This window comes from Lemur catta, chromosome 9 (genome assembly GCF_020740605.2).
Source record: "Lemur catta isolate mLemCat1 chromosome 9, mLemCat1.pri, whole genome shotgun sequence".
Classification (NCBI taxonomy): domain Eukaryota; kingdom Metazoa; phylum Chordata; class Mammalia; order Primates; family Lemuridae; genus Lemur; species Lemur catta.
In genome coordinates this window covers 43,048,222-43,071,768 of record NC_059136.1, presented here as the reverse complement: position 1 = coordinate 43,071,768, position 23,547 = coordinate 43,048,222, and the positions used below count along the sequence as shown (strand labels likewise).

The 23,547-nt window shown below is 39.5% G+C and overlaps 1 protein-coding gene across 2 annotated transcripts in view; it reads right to left on the bottom strand.

Moving 5' to 3' along the window:
- SAMD12 (sterile alpha motif domain containing 12) overlaps positions 1-23,547 on the bottom strand; it is a 207,222-nt gene that overhangs the window by 54,598 nt on the left and 129,077 nt on the right. The window contains exon 3 of one of the 2 annotated variants that reach the window (XM_045560899.1): positions 2,820-2,919. In XM_045560899.1, the coding sequence (XP_045416855.1) occupies positions 2,820-2,919 (100 nt within the window). Of the gene's footprint in view, positions 1-2,789; positions 2,920-23,547 lie in introns of both variants that reach the window. The other variant, XM_045560898.1, reaches the window with a different exon arrangement.

Genomic DNA, 23,547 nt, shown 5'->3' with positions numbered 1-23,547 from the left:
CCCCCTTCCCTTTCCTAAGTCACTCTACTATCTGCGCAGCCTGTCGAGGTTTGCTCTGGCATCACGTCTTGGTGTTTTACAAACCTCTTTGCCTAATTTATCACAGGCTCCAAGGGTACTGGGATTCCCACAGCTTCCAGCATCACAGGGCTGGTAATCATAGGCTGGCTGAAGTCCTGAAAGCTATTTTCTGGCCACTTGGCACCTGCCATCATTTGAATGCTTTACATTCACCCTTAGAGAGGCAGGGGCCAGAGAACAGGGGAAGAGAGTGGTCTTCTGAGGCTTCAAATAGATGAATGTCAAAAAGATGTGGACCAAATGTTAATCTGAAATCATTCTCTCTGTTCCCTAAGTCCCCAAATAATTCCCTGCTTTCTTTTCTTGCCAGAAAATAGGCTGCCCTTAGAGTGAAGTAACAATATGGTTTTCGACACCTCCAGGTGAGTCTTGACATGAATAATGACACAATAATGGCATGCAGAAGGTGTTGATAAATGGTTAACTTCGTGGTTTTTCTACATTATTTCATTTAATCTTCACAATGCCTCTCTGAGACAGGTATTATTATCTTTATTCTGGAGAGGAGGAAGTGAGGTTAAACAATTTGCTCAAGTTAAGCAGCTCGCCCAAGATCCCAAGAAGGTTGTGACTTACCAATACCAGAGGTGTTTCGTGGAGACCAAGAGTGCCACCCAAAGCATATGACAACTGTTCAAAACACATATCTCACTCCCATGTCCCTGTCCTCATGTCACTTAGCAGAAAACCTTGCGAAGTGGTACCATTTACTCCATAAGCATTGGAGCATTGATCTTTATTTCTGAGGAGTGTAAGCCTCATCCTCTTCAAACCATTATAAATGCTTATCCTTCCCTCAAGGGTACCTCATAATTCTCACCCCTAATAAAAGATAACACCGCTTTCAAATAAGATCATGAAAAAGGCTTCACCATTACTATAACACAGACATTAAGAAACATTAAGCAGCCATTATCTGATGAAGGCTATCATAATCAGGGAAATGGTTACTAACTGATTGATTACTTTTGGGTGGGGGAGGAATAACTGACCTCATATGAGCTTTTCTTACATTCTTAAGGGAGGAACTAAAAAAATAAAATCTAGGTACTTGGAATCTAAGCTAAGTGTCCACACTGCCTTCAGAATTTCAGAAATTTCATCCAAAAGAACCATTACCTCTAGTTGGGGGGAGAAAGAAGTGCACAAAAGACCACTTCTATACTTAAGTTAGGAGGATTTCACTCTCTTATTGGTTAATTCTGCTTGAGCTATGATTGAGTATGTTTCTGATATATTTAGACGTTACCAACTTGGTGAGCAGGAATCTATGATCATATAGCTCAGCATTTTTTAAACATTTAGTGCCAGAACTCTTTTTAAAACCAAATCAAATTTTCTACATGATTTGACTATATAAAGCAGACAGGGAGCTGATTTGGTTGACACACTCACTTCTACCCAAAGCACACCCATGTCCCTTTGGCAGCCAAAGGCTCCATGGAACACACTCTGAAAACCACCAAATCCTGCTCTTGGAAGGTGAAGTAGATACACCCCACATCTTATAGCTACAGGGTAAGAACTGAACTGCAAAAAGAAATTGTTTCTGCTTACCGAGTCCCTTTTCAAAGTCATAGGCGTGAACAGAATGAGAGAGGTTAGGATTTCTTAAGATAGAAGTATGGGTTTGGAAAGAGATTTGGCATCTAGGATGTTGAGCTCTTCCATGGCAAGTCATCTTCCCACCAGTGTCAGTATCCCTCAGAAAAAAAGGAAGGATCTGGACTAGAATGAGAACTTCTTAACACTGTTTCCCCCTGAAGCCACACAGTGTTGGTGCAGAGTGGGTCCTCACTCCTACCTTTCACAGAGCTCTTTGGGACGGGGTGGGGGAGGAGTGTCACTTGCATACAGTCAGCACTTAGGGTGGGAGGGCAGGCTAGGTCTGCACAAGTCCTGCTTATTCTGATGTGCTGCAATGAAGAGCATATTTGCTCTGTCTTGCCCACCCCAACCCCCAATTGAGAGACTTGATCTGAAGAGCCTTTATGGTTCATTTTACTGTCCTGTTTTCTGCTTCCCAGTACTTCCTGACCTCCACCTGTAACAGTCAAATACCTTTGATCTCAATAGAGTCTTAATTGGCACCTTGAAGGTATTCATCTCAAGGGAAGTGGGTTAGTATCTTTGTATTTCATTTCAGAAGCTTGGACCATCTCTGGGAGCAGACACAAGCAAGTGATCATTGGATGGAATCCAGCCACCATGTTGGGAAGGACAGGGAAACTGACTTTCCACCAGGACTCTTTCGCATCATTGGATATATGTATATAGCTTACCAAGTCTGAAAAGTCAACAAACCTTATCTTAAACATGAAAAAGACAATTTCCCTATTTAGAAACCTTCCCTACTTAGAAGATCTACATACTGATCCTGTAATCACATTCATCTGAATAACATCCTTTTCTTTCCTTCTCTCCAGGATTGGTGTGATCCTATTTTCTCTAGGATACCTCAGCCCCTCTTCCTGATTCCCATACACTTTTACACTGTACACTCAAAATCCACAGTTTTCTATAATAACTGTGTATGCTTGTTGAGTAGCAAGGCTCACGTGGATCTGGAATTTATCACCCCTTTTAAAGTAAACTCACGTCAGAAAATTTCAGCAGGAAGATGCCCTTTCATTGCCAGGGTATGGGAAAGGCCATCTGGACAGGGTGGGGGAGTGGGAGTGAAATATCTTGGATACTGCATACTTTACCAGTTATGTCATGCTGTTTGAATGACTCACTGTAGATCTGATACTGATTCGGACAATGTTTCTTCAGCCACTTGCAGACATCCTGCTGGGTCCATAGAGCCACTGGTTTAGACAGCTTCACCGTAGCTGACTATAAATAAAGAAGGAAAAGAAGATCTGTGAATGCTGGCCCCATGCCTAGGAAGACACGGCTGCTGTTAACAGTCTTAGAGTGTGGTAAAGGCTACAAACTGGGTTCCCTGAAAATAAATATCTAGCTCTTGTCCTCCTCTTAACCTCTGCAGACCTTCTCGATACTGCTGAAAACCACAAAGAAAAGGTCTGGGTGAAGAAGCCATGAAAATTATCTCAAGTTATCATCTCTGCTGGGAAAAATCCCCAGAAATCCTTAGGAAGTAGTGTTTTCTAATGAATAACAACAAGAATATGGGGTTGCTAAGGAATTAATTAAATTTTAGGGGCAAAATAGCTACCCCCCTAAGTGCTTTTCTCTGTATTCTAAGAAGATGAGTGACATCTCTGGGGCCTAGTAAAATTGTGGCTCCAGCAAGTGCTAATAATTATTTTAGGAATGAATGTTATAGAATTTAGATACCTACAGAATAAGAAGGACAAGTCTGCCTGGGGGCTCTGGACTTAGGGTGGCCCTGTAAAGCCTAGGAACATTAGTTACACCACAGTGGGGAAGCAAAAAGTCATTTCCACCTGCATGTGGGCAATGGCAATAAGATAATAGAGGTAGTTAGGCTTTATATAGAAGATAACTAGTCAAAGCCTTTTATTGCTCACTGGACATTTCAGAGAAGTATTTATGAGGGGAAAAACCCAAAAACCAAAAACACACAGAGGTGCCAAGAGCCTAGCCTTTGACAAATGACAGATTACAAATACATTTATTAGTTAATAAGCATCAACTCTGTCCCAGATGCTGGTCTCCCTCATGAGTCTCAGGAACTTGGTTTAGACTAGATTAAAGCTTCACTATTAACAATTTTTATCACTCTGGATCAGTGTTTGCCAAAAAAGCAGGGCTACAATACTGACAGTTCTTTAGAGAATCTTGGGTAGGACATAGACCTGGCCTCAAATATCACTGCCCTTCTCACTAGGCATCATTTTCTTTCACTTCTCTATCAGTCTTTCAGATTAAGGTAAGGGAAGAGACTTAATTTGGTAGGAGTGTGATTTGACATCTTTCTAACACCCACTAACATGCTTTTTTGACACAGAGAGGGCCCACTTGAGTCCCAAAACCTTCAGCAGAATGCAGTGTATCTAGTATCTAACAACTCTTCTGTTTTACTTTTATTATATTTAAGGCTACCTTTAAGTTATGGGCAAAAATAAATTTTATTTCCTATAGTAATATCTAGTTTGCTTTTAACAAAAAAATTGAGTTTTTTTTTTTTTTTTTTTTTTAAAAAAAAAAAAACACTCAGGCCAATTTAGAGAAAACAATTAAGGAAACAATGGTACAGATGGTGAGCAGACAGTAGTAAAAATAGTGGACATAATATACAAGTGATTCAAGTTTGGAAAGCATAATACTCAGTTGTTATATTTTACTAGTATGTTTCCAGCCATGCATCCTTGGGCCATCAGTTATAAAATAACCACAAACAATGCTTATCTTGATTTATATATGTACATATATTCATACACACTCATACATACATACATATATATCTGCTTTTCATTCTATGTGACCAGGATTTCTTCCACCGATATTTGAGGTTGATGTTCCCTCCCCTGGAATTTTGGAAGTGTATGTGACCATCCTGAGTAATGGAGTAAGTGGAATTGATGCTATGTGACTGCTGAAGCTATGTCATAAAAAAGATACAGCTTCTGCCTGGCTCGTGCTCTTTAGCACTCACCTTTGGAATCTAGCCGCCATGCTGTGAGGAAGCCCAGGCCACATGAGGAGACCATGTTTTGGAGTTTTGGCCAATCCCCCAGCTAAAGTCTCAGCTAATAGCCACCACTAACCGCCAGACAAACACCTAAACAAGCTTCAGACAATTCCAGCCACCAGCCTTCAAATCTTCCAGCTGAGGCCCCCAGACACCGTGATAAAGAGATAAGCCATCCTTGTTGTGCCCTGAGTTCCTGACCCACATAACCTGTTAGCATCATAAATACTTATCTTATACCACTAAGTTCTGGGGTAATTTGTTCAGCAACCCTAGTAACTGGAGCACACGGTGAGAATGGGAGGATGAGAGCTGTTTTAACTGTGCTCCTTCGAGTGTGTTGTACACCCACAATGAATAAGTGAATGAACGAATGAATGAAATGAAACAATTTTCATGGAGTCAGTGTTCACGGACACACCTTACTAGTTAATCAGCGGTGACTTTCAAGCCCAGCCCTTGCTGCTCTATGCCATTGTGTGCTGTGCTTACTTGGCTCCTAACCAAATAAATGTATCTGCTCCTGCCTGCCACCCCTCCTCCCAGAGTCCTGGGCTGCCAGCCATGTTCCCTCTAACCTCTGTGTGAAACCAAATTGACTGTTCCCTAATTTTGATGAGAGAGGAGGACCTCAGGCATGGAAGGTGTAATTTTTTTGTTGTGGTGGTGGTAATGTTTGTTTTTTTTCTTTTAGCCCATCATGATTTCCTTTCCTTTGTATGATTAGGAAACCAGAATTTTAAATCTTCTAGCTAGAAACGCACTTACCACCATGTTTCACAAGTCAGCACCTCTGCATCTGGTTCTTTTCCTGCTCAAAAATTTTTCCTTCAGATTAGCTGAATGAGTTTGTAGCTGACAAATCATTACCCTGAAACTCTTGCAAGTTTTTTGCAAGTAAAGCTAATCACATCATTGGAACCCCCCACAGAAGGCTATAAATTAGGAAGGGCAAGGCAGAAGGATGAAGTTGCTTGTACATCAATACACTAAACTTCTTTCTTCCTGGAAGGTTATTCTTTAACATCCATTTCCTAGGAAACAGAGGACTCTCAGCATCAACTGGGCTTCAGGTATAGATTTTACTCAACATGCAGAGTCAACTCAGAATACATCCTCACTAGCCCAGCATGAATGCTTTCGTTATAATTTCATTTTATCATAATTTCAGGGAATCTGAGGCTAACATTCAAGGAGCTGCTTTGCTTTTCCTTCAGAAAGTATTCTAAGCAGTAATTTGGTACCACTCAAAGTTTTAGGCATGGATTATTTAAGATTATATGAACCTACAGAGATGCCTCCATGTAAACAAGTATTACAAATAAAACAAAATAACTAGGAGATAAAGGTTTCTACCATTAATAATCACTGTCTCTTCTTAATCAGGTAATAACAGAAGTATTGATCCCATTTATAAGCTGATTCTTAGCCTTGGCCTTTTAATGAAATTGTTATTAATATCAGCTTGCTACATATTAAGAGCCATAATGACTCCAGCTCCCCTAGTCTGCTGCTTTTTTCTAGATTCTTACAACTGACTTTCATTTGTTCTGCCTGAGTTTCTCTTTTTGTAGTGCCCTGGGTTAACACCTCCCAACAGCAACCAAGTTTTGGGAGTGAATGCCATAACGTGATTCCTTTGAAGAGCTTAAACTTCACTTCTGTGTGCAACTTGGAACAATCAGAAGCACATGTTAAACCCACATGAATCAAATTTTAACATATTGCCCCACTGAAGGCAGGAACAGGAGGGCCAGAGCTATCAAAGCCTCCAACTGCCCTCCTTTCCTCCTTATCCAACACACACTCTTGCCACATCCATTTCTAGATGGTAACTTTCTTTGATATGCTGCTGAGTGTTTTTCCCCCACAGTAGGAGCCTAAACCTAAATAATAATAGTTCATAAAGCAAATAAATAAAACATTTCATATTTACTAGGAACAGTCAACTAGTAAGGAAAAAAACATCCTGCCCAAAGGCAAACATTAAAAAAACATTTGCCCCAGTTCTCTTTCTGTGTTCATGTCTACCACTTCATTCTCTGGATTTACAACCCTGGAGACAATTTTGGTTTATTTTGTTGCCCTGAAAGAGGCCCGAGGCACTTTGTTATCTTAACCCCCATGCAATGTGACACCAAATAGAATTCCAGACATTTCCTTTCTGAATTGGTCCTAGCCTTTCTGGTGACAAACTGAAAATACATTTCAGATACTTTTACTTTCTGTTCCACAGGGAGACCACACTTTATGCAAAATACACATTCCTGAGGGAAACGTTGTTTGCAAATTATTTTTGCAAATGATTTCTATTTAATTTTTACACACTGATTTCAACTGTGTTTTGCAATAATTTCAGATTTGTGTTTAAATGGAAGGAATTCTTAAATATTAAGTTTTAAGTTCTCCAAGGTAAACCTGAAGCTGTTCTGCTAAGGACTAGAATAATTAAGTACTTTAAAGAAGTTTGATCACACCTTTACATTTTATTTTGTAATTTAATTATCCCTTAACTTGCGTGTTTTGCAATGTAAATTCTCTTTTAGTTTACTGGGTTTTTATAAGGGAACTCTGAAATTTAAGCTCTTAATAGCTGTACAAACACTTACCCAGGTGAGCTTATATGAAGTCCGGTTGGTTTATTATTAAAAAAATATAGAACGCATAGACTGCTTACATCCATTGGTGGGACAAACTGAGCTTTATGGCCAAATATCAGAAAGCAATAAACATAGTTTCAGTATCTCATTATAAGCAAGTGTTTGCAAACTCTAAGGACTGCCTCTTTCTTCCCTTACTATCTTGCAGTGTTATTTCTTTAGTTCCTAGTCCTCTATTTACTAACTTTTAGTTTGTTATCTTACTCAAGATTGCAGAAAGAAGAAGGAGGAGAGAGGAGGAGAGGAGAAGACACACACCCCAAACCATTAATGTCTACTTTAGCAGCTTTTAATGCTTACTCACCCAAAAAGGGGTTTCTAAATATCAGGAAGGATTGGTACGTTCAGAGAATACTTGACACTTGAATTAATTAATTTTATGTTTTTGATTTTGATTTTGGTTTATTGCAGACAATTATTGAGGTACAAATATTTTGGTTACACGAATTGCCTTTGAGTGGTCTTTATGCCTCCCAAAGAGATGGCATCTCACTGCCAGAAAGCTTCCAGGTAAAAGACAAATACATTTCCTCTTGGGTGAATGAAAGATAACTGTATGTAGTGTTGTTTCACATTCTTTCATCTTTAACCACTGCTTTAATGTCACCGGGGTCATTTCATGCTTCCTAAATTGTGATGCTTATCTCTTCAGAGTAGTGTAAGAGCCCCTGAGTGCATTAATGGGTAAGCAACTTTGGTAACTTTTCCAAATATATAGTGAGATACGATTAGTTTTTTCAACTGTTTTTCACAGGGCATCTGTTTTAGACCTTTCACCTCCTAGTTTTCTTCACTGGGAATTGTAGCTTGTTCATATTTTCTTCAAAAGGCAGTATCCTAAATGTGCTGACTACAAAAATGAAATATAGTATTGAAGCCTAAATCTTTATTATTAACAAGTCACATCATTGGCTCATACTTAGAGGAAACAGAAAACTTTGAGTCTTCCTTAAATGAACTGTTATCAAACTAGGACTCTCTTCTCTTGCAGGTAGATTTTACTGAGCCCCAACTTTATTTTGCATGTTTCATTTCATCATCTGAAACCCTATTCACCAGTGTATTGGTTATTTTCCCACATCTGCATCATCTACATAAACAAAAGATCTTTCAGGTCCTCAATAACTTTTAAGAGCCCAACAGAGTCCTGGGAGTTTGAGAACAACTGTTTTAAGACATCATTGTCATAGTGTTATTAGGAGAAAAAAAAAGGAGATAAGGTTGGCCTGAGACAACTTTTTTCCTTAATTTTCCTATATCAAATTTTATTTGATGGCCCTTTTAATTACTAAATGCTGAGAACCACAGACTCAAATTTCCAAGGAATCTCAGTAGTAAGTTGGTTCAAGTTTAAACTAAATACAAGGATCCAATCCATTTTAAGACATTTAAGTAGGTGGTTAGTAAAACCTGGACTATGATGAATATATTAAGAGTGTGTGTGTGTGTGTGTGTGTGTGTGTGTGTGTGTGTGTGTGTGTGTATGTGTGTGTATGTATGTGTATAGGCTTTATTTGGATAAAAACCAAACGTCCCTAATTGAAAATAATGATTTTTTCTTTACTTTTTTTTTTAACTACACAAAATTTGGGGAAACATTAATCTAAATTCAAGACTTTCTCTGAAAATTCATGACATCAGAAAATGTATCCTGTAAAATAGGCCATACTATTCCTAATAAGCACTAATGGTTTAAAATGTTCCTTTATATGGAAGTCAAAGTTGGACCTTCATCATCTTTTTCACTGATTCTTGAATCCTACCTTTGGAAAAATGTAAGACAAATCTCTGTACCACCCACTGCCCTAATTTCCATTTCACATATCACACAGGTGTTCTCCATTAGATTTCATGGCCTTTTTTTCCCTTACCATTATATAGGCTGATGAATCCCAAATTGTATTTCCTGTCCAATCTTCCTGAACTACAGAATCACATATGCAACTGATGACTTCAGTTTCATTTGCATATCTAGTAAACACCTGACACTCAATATGTCCAAAATGGACCTCCTGTTCTTCCCACCCCAAAAATGCCCTATCTGTAGCCTTATATATTTCATATGATAGAAATGCTGTACTTCCCATTGATGAGACCCCAAATCTTGGATTTAACATATATTCCTTCCATTCTTTTCCTTGTATTCCCTCTAATATATTGGAAAATTTGAAGGATTCTACTTTCAAATGTATCCAGACTCCAATCTCTTCATCACTGACATTGCTACAATCCCTGTTGGAAACACTATCATGCCACACCTAGATACTGCATCTAGGTACCTGATGCATCTAATAAGTCATCCTGTTCTTCCCTTGACCTTAATTTAAATCTTTTAAATGGCTTACAGTGCCTCATGCATTCTGGCCACCTGGGTTTTTGATGTCATCTTTACTATTCTTTCCCTAATACATTCTGCTTCTGTTATATCTGCCTATTTTTTACTGCTCAAAAATGCCAACTATGCCCACTTCTTACTTTGCTTGGAATGTTCTTTTCCCAGATACCTACATGACTAATTCCCTCACTTCCTTCAGGCCTTTGCTCAAACGCTACCTTCTCAATAAGTCCTATACCGACCTCCCTATTTAAAAATGCAACATTCCTTCTGCTGTTTCCAATACTCATGACCTTTGTCCACTGTTTCTTTCTTCATAGCGTGTATCATCTAACACACTACATAATACACTTGTTTTGTCTGTTGTCGATTATCTGTCTTACAACTGGCTTGCAACCTGCACAAGGGCAGGGGTCTTTCTTATTTTGTGAAGAATCCCAAACTTTAGAACAGTACCTGGCACAAAGCAGGGAGACACTCAATACTTATCTGTTGAACAAATGAAAGAACTGTCTGGTCCGTCATCATATATCATAGCTCCTATATCCTTTGAGTATCAGAAAACTGGTTCAAGCCCCAGCTGCACTCTTGACATTCCCAGGTTGGGACTCAAACAGCCTTTCCTCTGATTAGATTTCTCTTATATTGAGCCAAAAATGCAGAGGCAGTCTAGCACTATAATTCTTAGCAAGACAGCTGACATCTCTGATCCTCAATTTTTTTCTTTCTTGACTGACACAGAGAGTGATATGATGAAACAAGCTTGGCATTTGGAATCTTGCAGACCTAGATTGGAGACTCTGGTATTCACTAGCACTGTGGACGTTGGGCCAGTCACTGAGCCATCCTATCACATTTCTGCATACCCTGCAACTAATACCTATCTTGTAGTTTGTGGAAGGATTAGAAATGGTTTATCTAAAACACTTAAACACTGCCTGCCACATGTGTCCAGAAAGTCTATCTCAGTATTTCCTGAATGGCACTAGCATGCTCTTCAACTGGACTATCCATCCTGATCTGGGGAAGCAGCTGTGCAGCACAGTGGAACAGGCAGACTCTTCTGAGTCCAGTTGACTTGAGTTGTAGGCATTGTGAGATGGTGCTGGATGCAATCAGCTAAGATTGAAAGAAATACAGTTGATAAGAAAGGAAGAAGATGAAAACGCACCAGTGGAAAAGGCAGGCATAGGAATAAGAAAGTGAGACAATATAGAAAAGGGGAAGGAAAAAAAATGGAAAAATGAAGATGTCAAATTAAAAGAGGCAAAAGGATGCTCCTTATTCAGGCTGGGCCTTGCTGCCATGTGCCTTGTGTCTTCCAGTTATAAGTCCTGCCATTTGTTTCCCTCTGAGACTCAGAGTCAGCCCCCTTCTATCTCCAGGGACAGTCATGTACAAAGTGTCCTAATTCCGTGCCAAAGATACAGCCCAGATTCCCCAGGCACTTGAGGAGCTATTTATGAAGGCGCTCTCCAGATGTGTAGCTGCTACTGCTCATAAGCTGTGAAGTGGAGGCTCACATGCAATGCTGGTAAGATCTGCTGGCCCCCAAGCACACGCTGCTGGGCATCAGGGTTTCTAACGATAAACTCTCATGAGGAATAAACAGATGTGCGCAGGCAGTCAACGGGAAACGAGATGTCTCTGGCAGCCTGGATGGCTCTGGTTATCAAGGCCTGTTCTTCCTATCAGCCCAGATTGTGCAGCCTGTCAAAAGAAATACAGAGGGAGAGGATCACACTGTACTTTGTGTCTGCTCTGTCTTAGTACAGCAGGAAAAGCCATCATTCATCACACAGATGAGCACAGCCTAGGGAGGTGCCGTGAGTGCAAGGCACAAAGGCACACACACTCTCTGAGCACGTATCTCATGGGCAAACCCCTGTGTGAATGTTGGATGAATGAAAGCATGACAAAAGAAAAAATGAAAACAAATATGAACCATAAAAATGGTTATTGATCATCATTACCTCATTTCTACAACAATTCCTTTGGAATAACAACGTAGCAGATTGACAACAAAAATGCCCTCAAGTGCAAAAATGGCCCTGTGCAATATGACTGGAGGTCCTCTGCCACAGATGGCATCTGTTTCCCCACCTGTTGACTGCAGGGGTCAGGGGGAGCCATGTGGTTTGCTTTGACCAAAAGAACATGGCAGAGGCAATGATGCGCCAGGTCGGAGCTGAGTTCTTGAGGGGTTTTGCGTGCTTGTGCACAATTCCTTGCTTTTCCAATTCCTGTGAGAACACGTGTGGTCAAGCTTGAACAAATTGGGCTTGGGAATGTGGCCAAAGAATGTACTAATGCCATTTTAGGCATAATGTTATATATCATTTTGTAACACAGAATACAGGAAGAATTAAAAACTGTAGATAAATCATCTTGAATTTTCCCACCACCTACAAGGTAGGTATTAGTTTTAGTAGAGGAACAGGCTTAGAGAGTTGAAGGAACTAATCCAAGGTCACACTGCTAATGGATTTCAGAGCTGCCTGCAGTCCAGGTCTGCAATAATTTCAAACTTCATGCTTACTTCATGATATCACTCAAGTTTGATGGATATAGGAGGAAAAAATGAGGATAAGAGATGTGAGCTTCTTACTGAGGTTTCCAGTGCTAGATTGCTTCCTTAATTAATTTGATTAAGATAAATCCGATCAAAGACAACTCTGCCTTTGCCCTAATCTGGGTATGCCCAAGGCAGAGTTGAGTTCAGAATCAGTCATGTGACTCCTACACCAGGTCTCTTTCCACTATCCTTATTGTAGCAGGAGAAACATTTTCTGCACTATACAATAGGACAGTGCTAATCTCTCTGCCACTCAATTATGTCACCAGTAAAATGAAAATGAAAACACCTACTCTGCCCATTTTACAAAATTGTTGTGAAGATCAAACAAAATCATCAAAAGGCTGAGTGTTTAATTTGGATGATTTTATAGAAAAGAGAGGGGTAATGGGTCCTAGGGAAGCTGGGGCCACCATGCTGTTGGCACTCCAGGGAAAACAGAAGCCCTACAAAAGTGCTGTAACTGTATCTAGTAGAATAGGGCTGGGGGACTCTGGAGTTTGGAGAGCCTAAAATCTCTGGAATCCTTTTAGACAGGGGTTGGTCTGTGCAAAGATTCCAATGCAAGTGTTCTGGGGCTTTAAAAGCTAGCCAGCCCCCAGCTTCATGACTTCTTGGTGGCAAAACAATTTGTCCATCTGTTCAATTCAGCCAAATGATGAATGAATTCAATAGGGCTGGTATGGACTGAATGTATGTTTCTCCCCAAATTCATATGTTGGAGACTTAAATCCCAACTTATATTTTAAGATAGGGCCTTTAGGGAAGTAATTAAGGTTAAATGAGTTCCCAAGGGTAGGTCCCTGATGGATAGGATTAGTGTTCTTATAGGAAGCGTCATCAGAGAGCTCTCTCTCTCTCTCTCTCCCTCCCTCCCTCCCTTCCTCTCTCTCTCTCTCCCTCCCTCCCTCCCTTCCTCTCTCTCTCTCTCTCTCCCTCCCTCCCTCTCTCTCTCCTCCACATAGTGAGAGAGTGTCCACCTGCAAGCCCAGAAGAGAGCCCTCATCCAAACTCAACCATGATGGCACCCTGATCTCAGACTTCCAGCCTCTTGAACTGTGTGAGAAAATAATTTTTTATTGTTTAAGCCACTCAATCTGTGGTATTTTTTATTATGGCAGCCTGAGCGACTAATGCAGAGGCAAACTCCAGTTCAGACAGACTGATCAATTCAGACAAAATAGTCTGGCAATCTAAGATTGATAGAGCTTTGAAGATCTCACTACAAACACATATTAATAATTAGGAAGAAGATAAACTAGATGTGAGATGAATTATAAGATAATACCAAAAACAAATTTTTCTTATACATCTGCATTTACTTTTTAAATATTGAGTTTTATACAATCAAAAAAAATTTTTTACTGAGGATTTACGTCACTAACATAATTGCTTTTATTTTTAAAAATGGTTTTTCTAGAATCCATGTCCACATACATTACTTTTATGGCCACATTCCCCACTGATCAAATAATTAGGTATCCTTATTTGAGTAATAATTTAAGTAATTTTAATGCTTCTGTAATCATCCTATTTTTAATCTTCTTATTGTGATCAAAGAAAATAATGCATATAGTTTTTTTAAAAAATAAGTTATACAAAAGGACTTATTGTGAAAAAATACCAGTCCCTTATCAGATCTCTTCTCACTGGCAATTATTTTGTCTTCAAAGTAGAACCCAAACATGGTCCTAACTCAAAAACGTCCTTTCTCAGACTTCAGTTGCAATTTCTAGGTGCAACCTCTTAATGGTTTCTCTTTTCAGTCTGTAATTTGTGAGACGAAGAGAATTTATCCACTGATACCTTAATGAAAAATAACCAGGAATTGGTACACATATGCTAGCTTCCTCCTCTCATCTGTTCTTCTGAATGTTTTCACTTAGTATTATTAATTTTAGTTCTTTTATTCTTTTTATAATCTTAAATAATATATTTAAATCTACATGATTTTCTAAAGAAGGATTCCTTCTTTTCCTATAGTTGTCCCTTTCCTTCAAAGTTCCACCTCTGTCATTTGCAGTATTACTTTTATATTGTCAAGGTTAATAGCGTATATTTTCTGTCCCAGAACCTTTGGTCTGCAATGCTAAGCATGATTGTAGATTGATTCACAGTTAAAAAAAAAAATCAATAAGCAGCATTTACCTTATTATGACTGTATAAATACTGTTCCAATTCTGGGTCAATTAGTCTGGTTTAGATTATTTTTCTTCTATCACATTCTCAGCAGTCCAATGTCATAACCACAGAGAATCTCAAAAAAGTTTCCCAGCGTGAAAAGCAAATAGACTTTCTTATATGCAGCAGTTGCTTAAATTCATGCCACAGTTTGGTCTATGTCATCCCTGGAGCAAATATTCTTACACAGTTTTATGGTCTTCAGGGTATTTAATTTCCTTTATTTTTCTCCCATTTTGTTGGTATCAATTTTTTCAAAGACTTTTAATCATATTCTCTATTTACCAAATTCCCTGTTTTTCTCAAAGATCTACCTCATGGAGTCTTCCTTGGTCCAGATTAAACTGGCTGCTCCCAGATCTGCTACATAGGGGCCATTCAGGATTTGCCTCCATTGCTCTCCTGGATGGATGGATGGATGGATGGGAAAATTGTTTCCTGGATCCCCATCTTCCTCTTTCTGAGTTTATATCTTTTCTTTTTGCTGGAATATGCATAAGAAATTTCCTAAGAAAGGGCTTTGGGAGGTAAACATTCTCAGTTCTTGTATGTCAGAAAAAGTCTTTATTCTACCTTCATATTTGATTGATAACATGGCTAGATATAGAGTCCTAAGTTGAAAAAAATTTCCTCACAATTTTGAAGGCATTGCTCCACAGCTTTCTCATTCCTTTTTGGATATCTTATATTTTTCTCCACAGGATGCATTAAGGACCTTCGTTTCATTCTTGATATTCTGAAATTTCATGAGAATGTGCTTAGATATAGGTCTTCTTTCACTCTTTCTGACAGGCAGTCAGTGGTCCCTTTCAATTTAAAGATAAAGCCCTGGTGAATCTTGTATTATTATTTTAAAAGTATATCCTCCACTGTTTATTCTGTTCTTTTATCTAGAACTCCTTTTATTAAATATTGGACCTTCCAGATTGAATATCTACATTTTTTAAAGTTTTAAAAAATTATTTATTTTTAATTGTGGTAGGATACACATAAAAATGTACCCTGTTAATCATTTTTAAGTGTACAATTCAGCAGTACTAAGTGCATTCACATTGTTGTGCTGACATCACTACTGCTCATCCCCAGAAATCTCTTCATCTTGTAAAACTGAGACTCTGTAGCCATTAAACAATTACTCCCCTTCCCCCTCCTCCCAGCCCCTCTGTGGCAATTTCCATTCTACTTTCTGCTTCTGTGAGTTTGACTACTCCAGGGATCTCAGATAAATGGGATCCTACAGTATTTGCCTTTTTGTGACTGGCTTATTTTACTTACTGTAATATCCTCAAGGTTCATTCACATTATGGCAAGTGTCAGAATTTCCTTCCTTTTTGAGACTGAACAATATTGTCTGGTTTCCTCATAGAAAAACATCTTGAAAGGGTTGTCTGAGGTAATTGAATCTGCTCCAGCTCCTTGCACTGTCTTGCCACACTCTAGCTGGGCTTCCTTCTCCATCCTTCCACGGAACACGCTCTTGTCATGACCACTGAGGCACACAGGTTGCTAATTCCAGTGTTACTTCTTCCAGTACCACACTTTCTTTCATGGGGCCTCTTGGTAGCATCTTACACAATGGAATACACTTTCTTTCCTGGCTTCCATCTCTCTCTCTCTGATGGTTTTCTCTCCGCCACACTAGTTACACCTTCTCTCTTTGCCATGTCCCCCTCCTCTGACTTAAATGGTGTGCTCCGGGGTTTGGTCTTAGAACTCCTTCTGCTTTCTATCTACACTCTCTTCAGGAGTAATGTTAAACCTCACTGGCTTTAAATAATGTCAATAAGTCAATGACTCTCAAGTTTATACTTCCTTCTCAATACCACTCCACAACATCTTATTCATCTATATAAGCTGTCTACTTGGTATCTCACTTGGATGCCCAATAGAACTTCAAAAAAGCCCAGTAATCATCCTTTCATTCCTTAGCTTTCCCTTGCTCCATCCCTACCACACAAATGCACATACACAGGACTGTGGAGTCTACCTAGAAAACAGCTCCAGAATCCACACACTTACATACACCTCTACCCCTTCCACCCCCAGTATAAAAGAAAACTATTTTTCACCCAGACTCCTGCAATAACCTCTTATCTCCCAATTTCCACACTTGCCACCTACACTCTATTGTCCACAGCACAACCACAGTAAACTTTAAACTTTTAGATATGTAAATCTGATTGGGTCCTTCAGTGGTGTCCCCTTGCAGTCATAATAAAATCCAAACTCCATCCTCCAAGCTGCAAGGCTTTCTCTCCTAATGCATCGCCTTCTCTTCTTTGCCTTGGTCTTGATGTTCCAAGACTAAGATAGTCTTCTCTCTTTCTGTTCCTCCAACACATAAAGCACATCCTTACTTTAGAGTGAGTAATAAAAGTTGGCTCTTTTCTCAGATGTTTGCATAGCTGGCTTTGGCTTATTGTTCAGATTCTCAGTTTTAAATCATCTCTTCAAGGCTGTCTTCCTTGACCATGTGATCTTAAGTAATTCCCGAAATATTTTAACATGTCATATTTTTATCATAACCACTATCTGATAATTTACTATACCTATTTACAACATTCCCTGCACCTAGCACCTAGGCACTCAAATACTATTTAGACGAATGAACTATACAATAAATATGGAGCTCTCTCTATTGTCTATACTATTTCTTAATGATATATAAATTCTGAAAGTGAGAATGCAGAACTTTTCTCCTTGTGTCTTCTCCTGTCTCAATGTGACAGTAGAGCAAGGTTTTGATGTTAAGACAAGGGGAAGCAACCTCCAAAGTCCAGACGTGGCCTTGTGCATCTGCATTTGAAAATAACGATGGTTCTGCCCTGTCTCTTTCATTCATTCATTTATTTATTCAAATGCATTTACTGGCTACTTGTTCAATGACTAGAATTGTATTATTAGGTGTGGAGTATTAAGCACTGAATAACACAGCAGAGGTCTTTCCTTCATTATATACTTTATATTCACAAGTATGAGCCCAACAGACAGAGAAATCTAGTAATCAAGGCTCATGGAACTGTGAACAAGCACTCAGCCTGACTCTGCTCAAATGGAATCCCAAGGAACTGGGTTTGCATCTTGGTTTCTCCATTTATGAGCTGTGCAGTCACAAGCAGGTGGTTTAATTTCCCTAATCCTCTGTTTCACCATAAAGGTAAAGGGGATACATATATTTATCTCACAGGTTTGTTATAAGTATTCAGTTAGAAAACATAAAACATGCTATTTAGTCCCTGGTACTAATGAAAATTAATAAACAACATTCTCTGCCATTATTATTACTACTATTATTGCTAGGACAGCTGGCAGTCCCACTACTGCTACTACCATTCCTTTTGTTATTGAAGATATGAGACAAGTGGAAATCAGAATTAAAATATGTTTTTATTATACTTGTTGACAGCTACATAAGGAGTCAGATACATTATTTGCCAGTGTCATAATTTACCTAGACCCCATAGAAAGGCAAAAATGCAAAGGATTTGATGGTTCCCAATTACAGCTCTTTTCCAGAAAATAGCCAGAAAAGATAAGAAACATTGTACCATATCCTGGTCATTTCTTAGATCTAAACGTGAATTTGCTTTGATTATTAGAAGGAGAAATTTCAGCATTCTCACTGATGGGCCACAAATATCCAATTAAACATGAATCCCAGCTTCCTGTTGGTGTACACACACCGTGGCCAAGAGGAAGATTTTCGTTTGCCCAGACTTTCTTTTACAATATGACTTATCCTCTGGGTCTTTGAGGCTGACTGACCTTCTCCAGGCAGGATCATTTGGGGCCTTAAAAAGAAATCTGGAATCTCACTGAGCAATCTCCCTCCGCTCATGAATGGTATCTGTGGAAATGAAATCTTGGGTCCTACGGAAGAAGTGCTTAACAAATGCAAAAGAAGAAAAACTCTCCCACTTGACAAGCATCACCCAGAGTCCATGTGAATGAACAATGACACTAATAGATACACCACAAATGCAGTTTCCCTACTTAACTAAATCACATTCCTCCACAAAATGTCATCTAAAATCCTCTTTCATGTTTTCATCCTTTCTATCTCGCATTTTACCTTTGAATAAGCTTCTCTTTTCATTTTTAAATTCCATTTCCATTTTTCCCTTGATTATAGCCAGGTTGTTAAATTAAAAACCTTCATCCTCTGTCTTTGCATGCACATTATTTTCCATTTCTATTCTGGGGCCTAATTCTGATCCTTTAGCCATTTAGCATTCAGAGCAGGTGCAAAAGGAGGCTGGAAGTTCAAAGGTATCACCTGCATTTCTTGACCTCTTTGATTTGAAAGCACATTACCTTAATAATAAAAATACCTGGGTTACACATTTGATATACAGACCAGAGAAAATCAAGTGTGGGGACATTTTTCTGATGCTTTAAAGAAATGCCCAGAAAAGCATTCCAAACTAATTTTCCACTGATTCTCTGTTCCTCCATTACATTACTTTTCTGTATCTTTTATACATCAGCAAAGTCATTTGGGATTTCAGAGTCGTTTGGGATTATTGATTATGAAGCAGCAAAAATCTTTCACACTGCAAGCAGGGTGATGTCAACCTCTCTCTTAGATAGCTTTTCAATCATATTATTTCTACTCATCAAATGTATTTTAGGCCATAATTCTTTTTAGAGTCAAACTAGTTTTCAAGTTACTGTTACTTGCTCAAAAGTGACCATATAAAAAGTTTAAAATCTGTAGATTTAATGTGCTCGACACTTAATTTCATGCTCTGTCTGCCCCATTGTTCAAAGCAAATAGTAGTTAAGTCTTCAGCTATGTATGAGAGACAGAGTGTGTGTGTGTCAGTGGGTGTATTTAGTTCATGACTTCAATTTTTACAATGTTAATATATTGCTTTTGAAAAAATCTGCTACACAGGAAAGGTGTCAAACAATAATTTATAATCTATCACATTAACTTTACAGTTCCTATTTGCAAAGCGTTCTGATATCTAGGGTTAACATATTCAGTAGCACTTCCCCTTTTTTTCTTTCTTTTCTACTTTAAACAGGACTACATCCAAATGATGAAGGACTGGACAGAGGTCAGCACTAAAAGCAAGGAAAATGTCTCTGCATATTAGAATTCTAATTATTTAAAAGCCACTTAAAATAAGCAAATAATTATTAATAACTGTGGATGACTATTTTGGGTCAGGTGCATGCAAAGATTTTTAAATCTGCCAAATAAGTGGCCCCTACTAACTCCTAGAAGTTTAAAAGAAGAAAACTTGTATATGATGAATATTTAACATCCTGCAGGAGACGAATGGCTAGGTAGCTTTTTCTACAGAAGAACTGGAAGAGTCATTCACTCATAAAATATTTAATCAAGTATCCACTACATGCAAGGCACTTTGGGAGGCACTGGTGAGGAACAGTGGCAAGACACTTGTCCACACATGATTAATGTTCCAACACAAGAAACGGACACCACAGAGGCCAATAGCCCAGCGGTGGCGAGTGCCATGGAAGACAGTTAGGCTGGGTGAGGAGAGAGCCCAGGACCAAGACCAAGGCGCAGGGGCGCTGTGAGCAGGTGTCTATTTCAGATGGGGCGTTCAGGTTCATTTTCTATCACAACTACTCACTGAAATAAAAGCTGTGATACGAGTCAGAAGTATTTTGCATACAAGTAACATATATAAACCTCAGCATGAAAAAAATTATAATTAAAAATTGTTACAAAATTGATTTTATTGAAAAGTTTCTACTGTCAACAGAAATGTGTTTTTCAGTAACAATAACTTAGCCTCCCATCTACTGTGGATTCTGATATATTGCCCCTTTCAAATGCTCTACCTCATTATTCTTTTTTTTTTCCGTGAAATATAATTTATGTGGTCTTATAACCACATCATTTCAATGTCCTATCACCATACATGGCATTATGCCATTTGATGGGCTAGGTATAAAAACACAAACCAATGGTCAACAACCCACCATTAACTGAAGGGAAGATTCATTTATTCAATTTAATACATTTATTCAACATTTATCACTTACTATTTGCCAGAAAGTATGCTATTTGCTGGGGACACAAATATGAAAAATCAGGGCTTGAGGCCAAGGGTCTCAAAAGAGGCAGAAGGAAAGAGAGAAACATACTTAGGTAGAAGTGCAAAGACAGAGAAAAGCAGCAGATGCTTTGAGTACTCTTAGGAATGCACCCGTTCTGCTGCCCACACAAGTGAATGTTAAGTACAGACATGGAGTCAGGAAGGAGGTAGAACAAACAGAGGGTGTTCTCAGGACAGACATGCATGAGAGTATCTATGCAGTGAAAAGCAGCAGCCAGAAAATTGAGAGTTGGAAGATTCTGAGAAGGGAACTCTACTGGACGGAGAGGTGTAGAGGAGGATGGGAGAAGCACTGGGGAAAAGCAGGGGTGAAGAGGCCGTGAACAGCGAGATGGTCCGGCTCCCACATACAAAAGGGCTGTCTGCACACACATGCACGTGTTCTTACCCGTGCTAGGCTGGGCACTGGTGAGGCAGGGGTGAAAGAGACCCATCCCTATGGTCCCATCTGGCAACCCTGATGTGCCTGGTTCCTACCTAGCTTCCCAGGTTCCTGACCCATCCCTTCCCCTGAAGCCTCTCTCTAGCCACATAAATGCCTGCCTCTCTTCTGCATCTGTGCCTTTGCACACAATGTTTTCTCTGACTAGCATGTCACTTCCACCTTCTTTACCTGGAGAATTCCTGCACATCTTTCAAGCCCTAAATTGAATATAACCTCTATTATAGGATTTCCCCAGCTTCCCCTGCCTTGTTCTCATAGTTCTTGGTAATATTCTCCAATTAGAGTCCCTTTGCTGGTGAGGTTTAATTATCTGTCTAAATGTCTGCTCCCACACAGAACCATGAGCATTTCAAGGGTACTGACAGTTCTATCCATCATTTCTACCCTTCACAGCACCAACACATGGTCTGCCACATAGTAGTTGCTGATTATATAAATGTTTGCTTTATATAATTTGCTATTCCAGTAGTCATTTAACAAAGGCTCAAATACCCAAGACAGAGGACACTATACTATGGGTGTTTGAACTAACTGAAAAAAATTACGCATGGTAATTCTTGAATGTATTCTCACTGTAACAATCTCAACAACAAAGATGTATCAGGAATTTCAACACTCTTTTCACAGTATTCTCCTAATTCCTCAGAGGTAGCAACTATCACCCCTTTGAGGTACAGCTCTATGCACATTTTCTTTCCTTTGCATTTTATACATGTACGTATCTAAAATGGGAATGCATAGGCTTCTGAGTCTGACCCCCCCCCCTTCAAATGCAACAGTGCCACATTCACTGCTTTTCAACTTGCTTTTACCTAACAATAGGTTTTTGAGATATTTTCTACTCTGGAACATATAGATTCACCTCATTATTTTCAAGTGCCGCATAGTATTCACTAGTAAACAGAGACATGCAAAGGAAAACAACGAATGACTTTTCACCCAAGAAAAATGCAAGCATTGAGAAGACTGATAATACCCAGCGGGGAAATGTGCTCTCTCTTAAACTAGTCTTGCCTTTTTAAAGTGTGAGTTAGTGTTTTCTAAAGGTTCCCAATGTGCAGTTCCACTTCAAGGTCTCTATCCTGTAGAAACACAGGCATCTATGTTTATAAGGGCACACATGGGTGTGCATTGCTATGGAATTCACCACAGTGGAAACTTGGAAACATCTTAAATGTCCCTAAGGGTGTAATTAATTTTGGAATAGCTATATTTGATTTTTGTCAGTCTCGGGTATGTGCCGTTAAATGATCTAATTTCACTACAGTCCCATGTCTGACCCTTCCTACGGTTGCTTTATTTCAAGTCTCTCTCATTTCTAACACTTTCAAATACTGCAAAGCACGATTACATGTACATCTGATAGTGTGATTCCGTCAGAGACATCACATATTTCCAGAGATTTTTAATAACGATGTCTTGCTTATCTTCCTACACAAAGTGAAGAATATGGTTATTCTGGTAAACATGCACAAATCTCTCTTTTATTCTAACACCAAACTTGAATTTGACAAAACAATAGTTTTTGCCTTATTATTAAGAATAGGCACGTGCTGAATGCTAACTATATGTGGAGGGGACAGTGATAAAACACAAAGATACACCACTCAGCTTTACACAGACCGATACTCTAACTCTGGCAACCATGGATCATTAAAAAGGAAATAAACCGAATTATTTGGATGTTTGTTTGTTTATCCGCCCGTCCATACATTCATCGATCGGCTGGCTAGATCAATACAGCGAAAGAGGGATCAAACAGAATCCTCCACAATATCAAACTAGAAAAAAAAAAGCAGGCAGGCAGGCAAGCAACACTGACACACCATGGCTGAAAGTAAGAACAATGAGAAATGAGGACCACTTACAAAATCCAAAGCACAGAGGCCAAACACCACTTGGGAAGACAAAAGGCAATTGCTGGTTACCCCCCAGATGCCAGGATAAAAGGTTAAGTCCCCTAAGAAAGAAATGAAAAGGGGAGGAAAGTGCTGAGTCCACACAGAATCTTCAACTGGTGTGGGGAATGAGTAGCTCCTTTCCAGACCAAGAAACTGAACTTCACAGGTGGTGGGTTGAGGTTAGAACCTCGAAACCTAGACTGACTGGGCAGGGTAGGGCTGGCCCAGCTATAGACAACAGGGAGAAGTACAGGCAGGCAGGGGCAGCAGAGGTACGAGGTGTGCGGTGGGACAGGGTGGCACAGGCAGGCATTAACAGGTTGGGAGGTCTAGGATAAAGACAAGGATTCATCCGGGAATCCCAGGGAGCACAGCAATGGTACACGTGAAAGCCAGCATCATGTGGGAAGGCGAGCAGTGGTGAGTGGGCAGAAGAAGGCAGGGCTCCCACTACTTGGCAAAGGCATAGAGGAAGGACACAGGCCCTGGGAAGGTGGGCCAGGCACCTAAGGCAGGCAGTCCCAGTCTTGTAGGAACGGGAGGATGAATGGGAGAACCCAGATGAGGGGGAACAGAAATGCAATCTGGTTGCAAAATGGGGCTCTTCTACTCCCACCCAGGCCAAGCCCAAAGAGTCCTAGGTAGCAAGA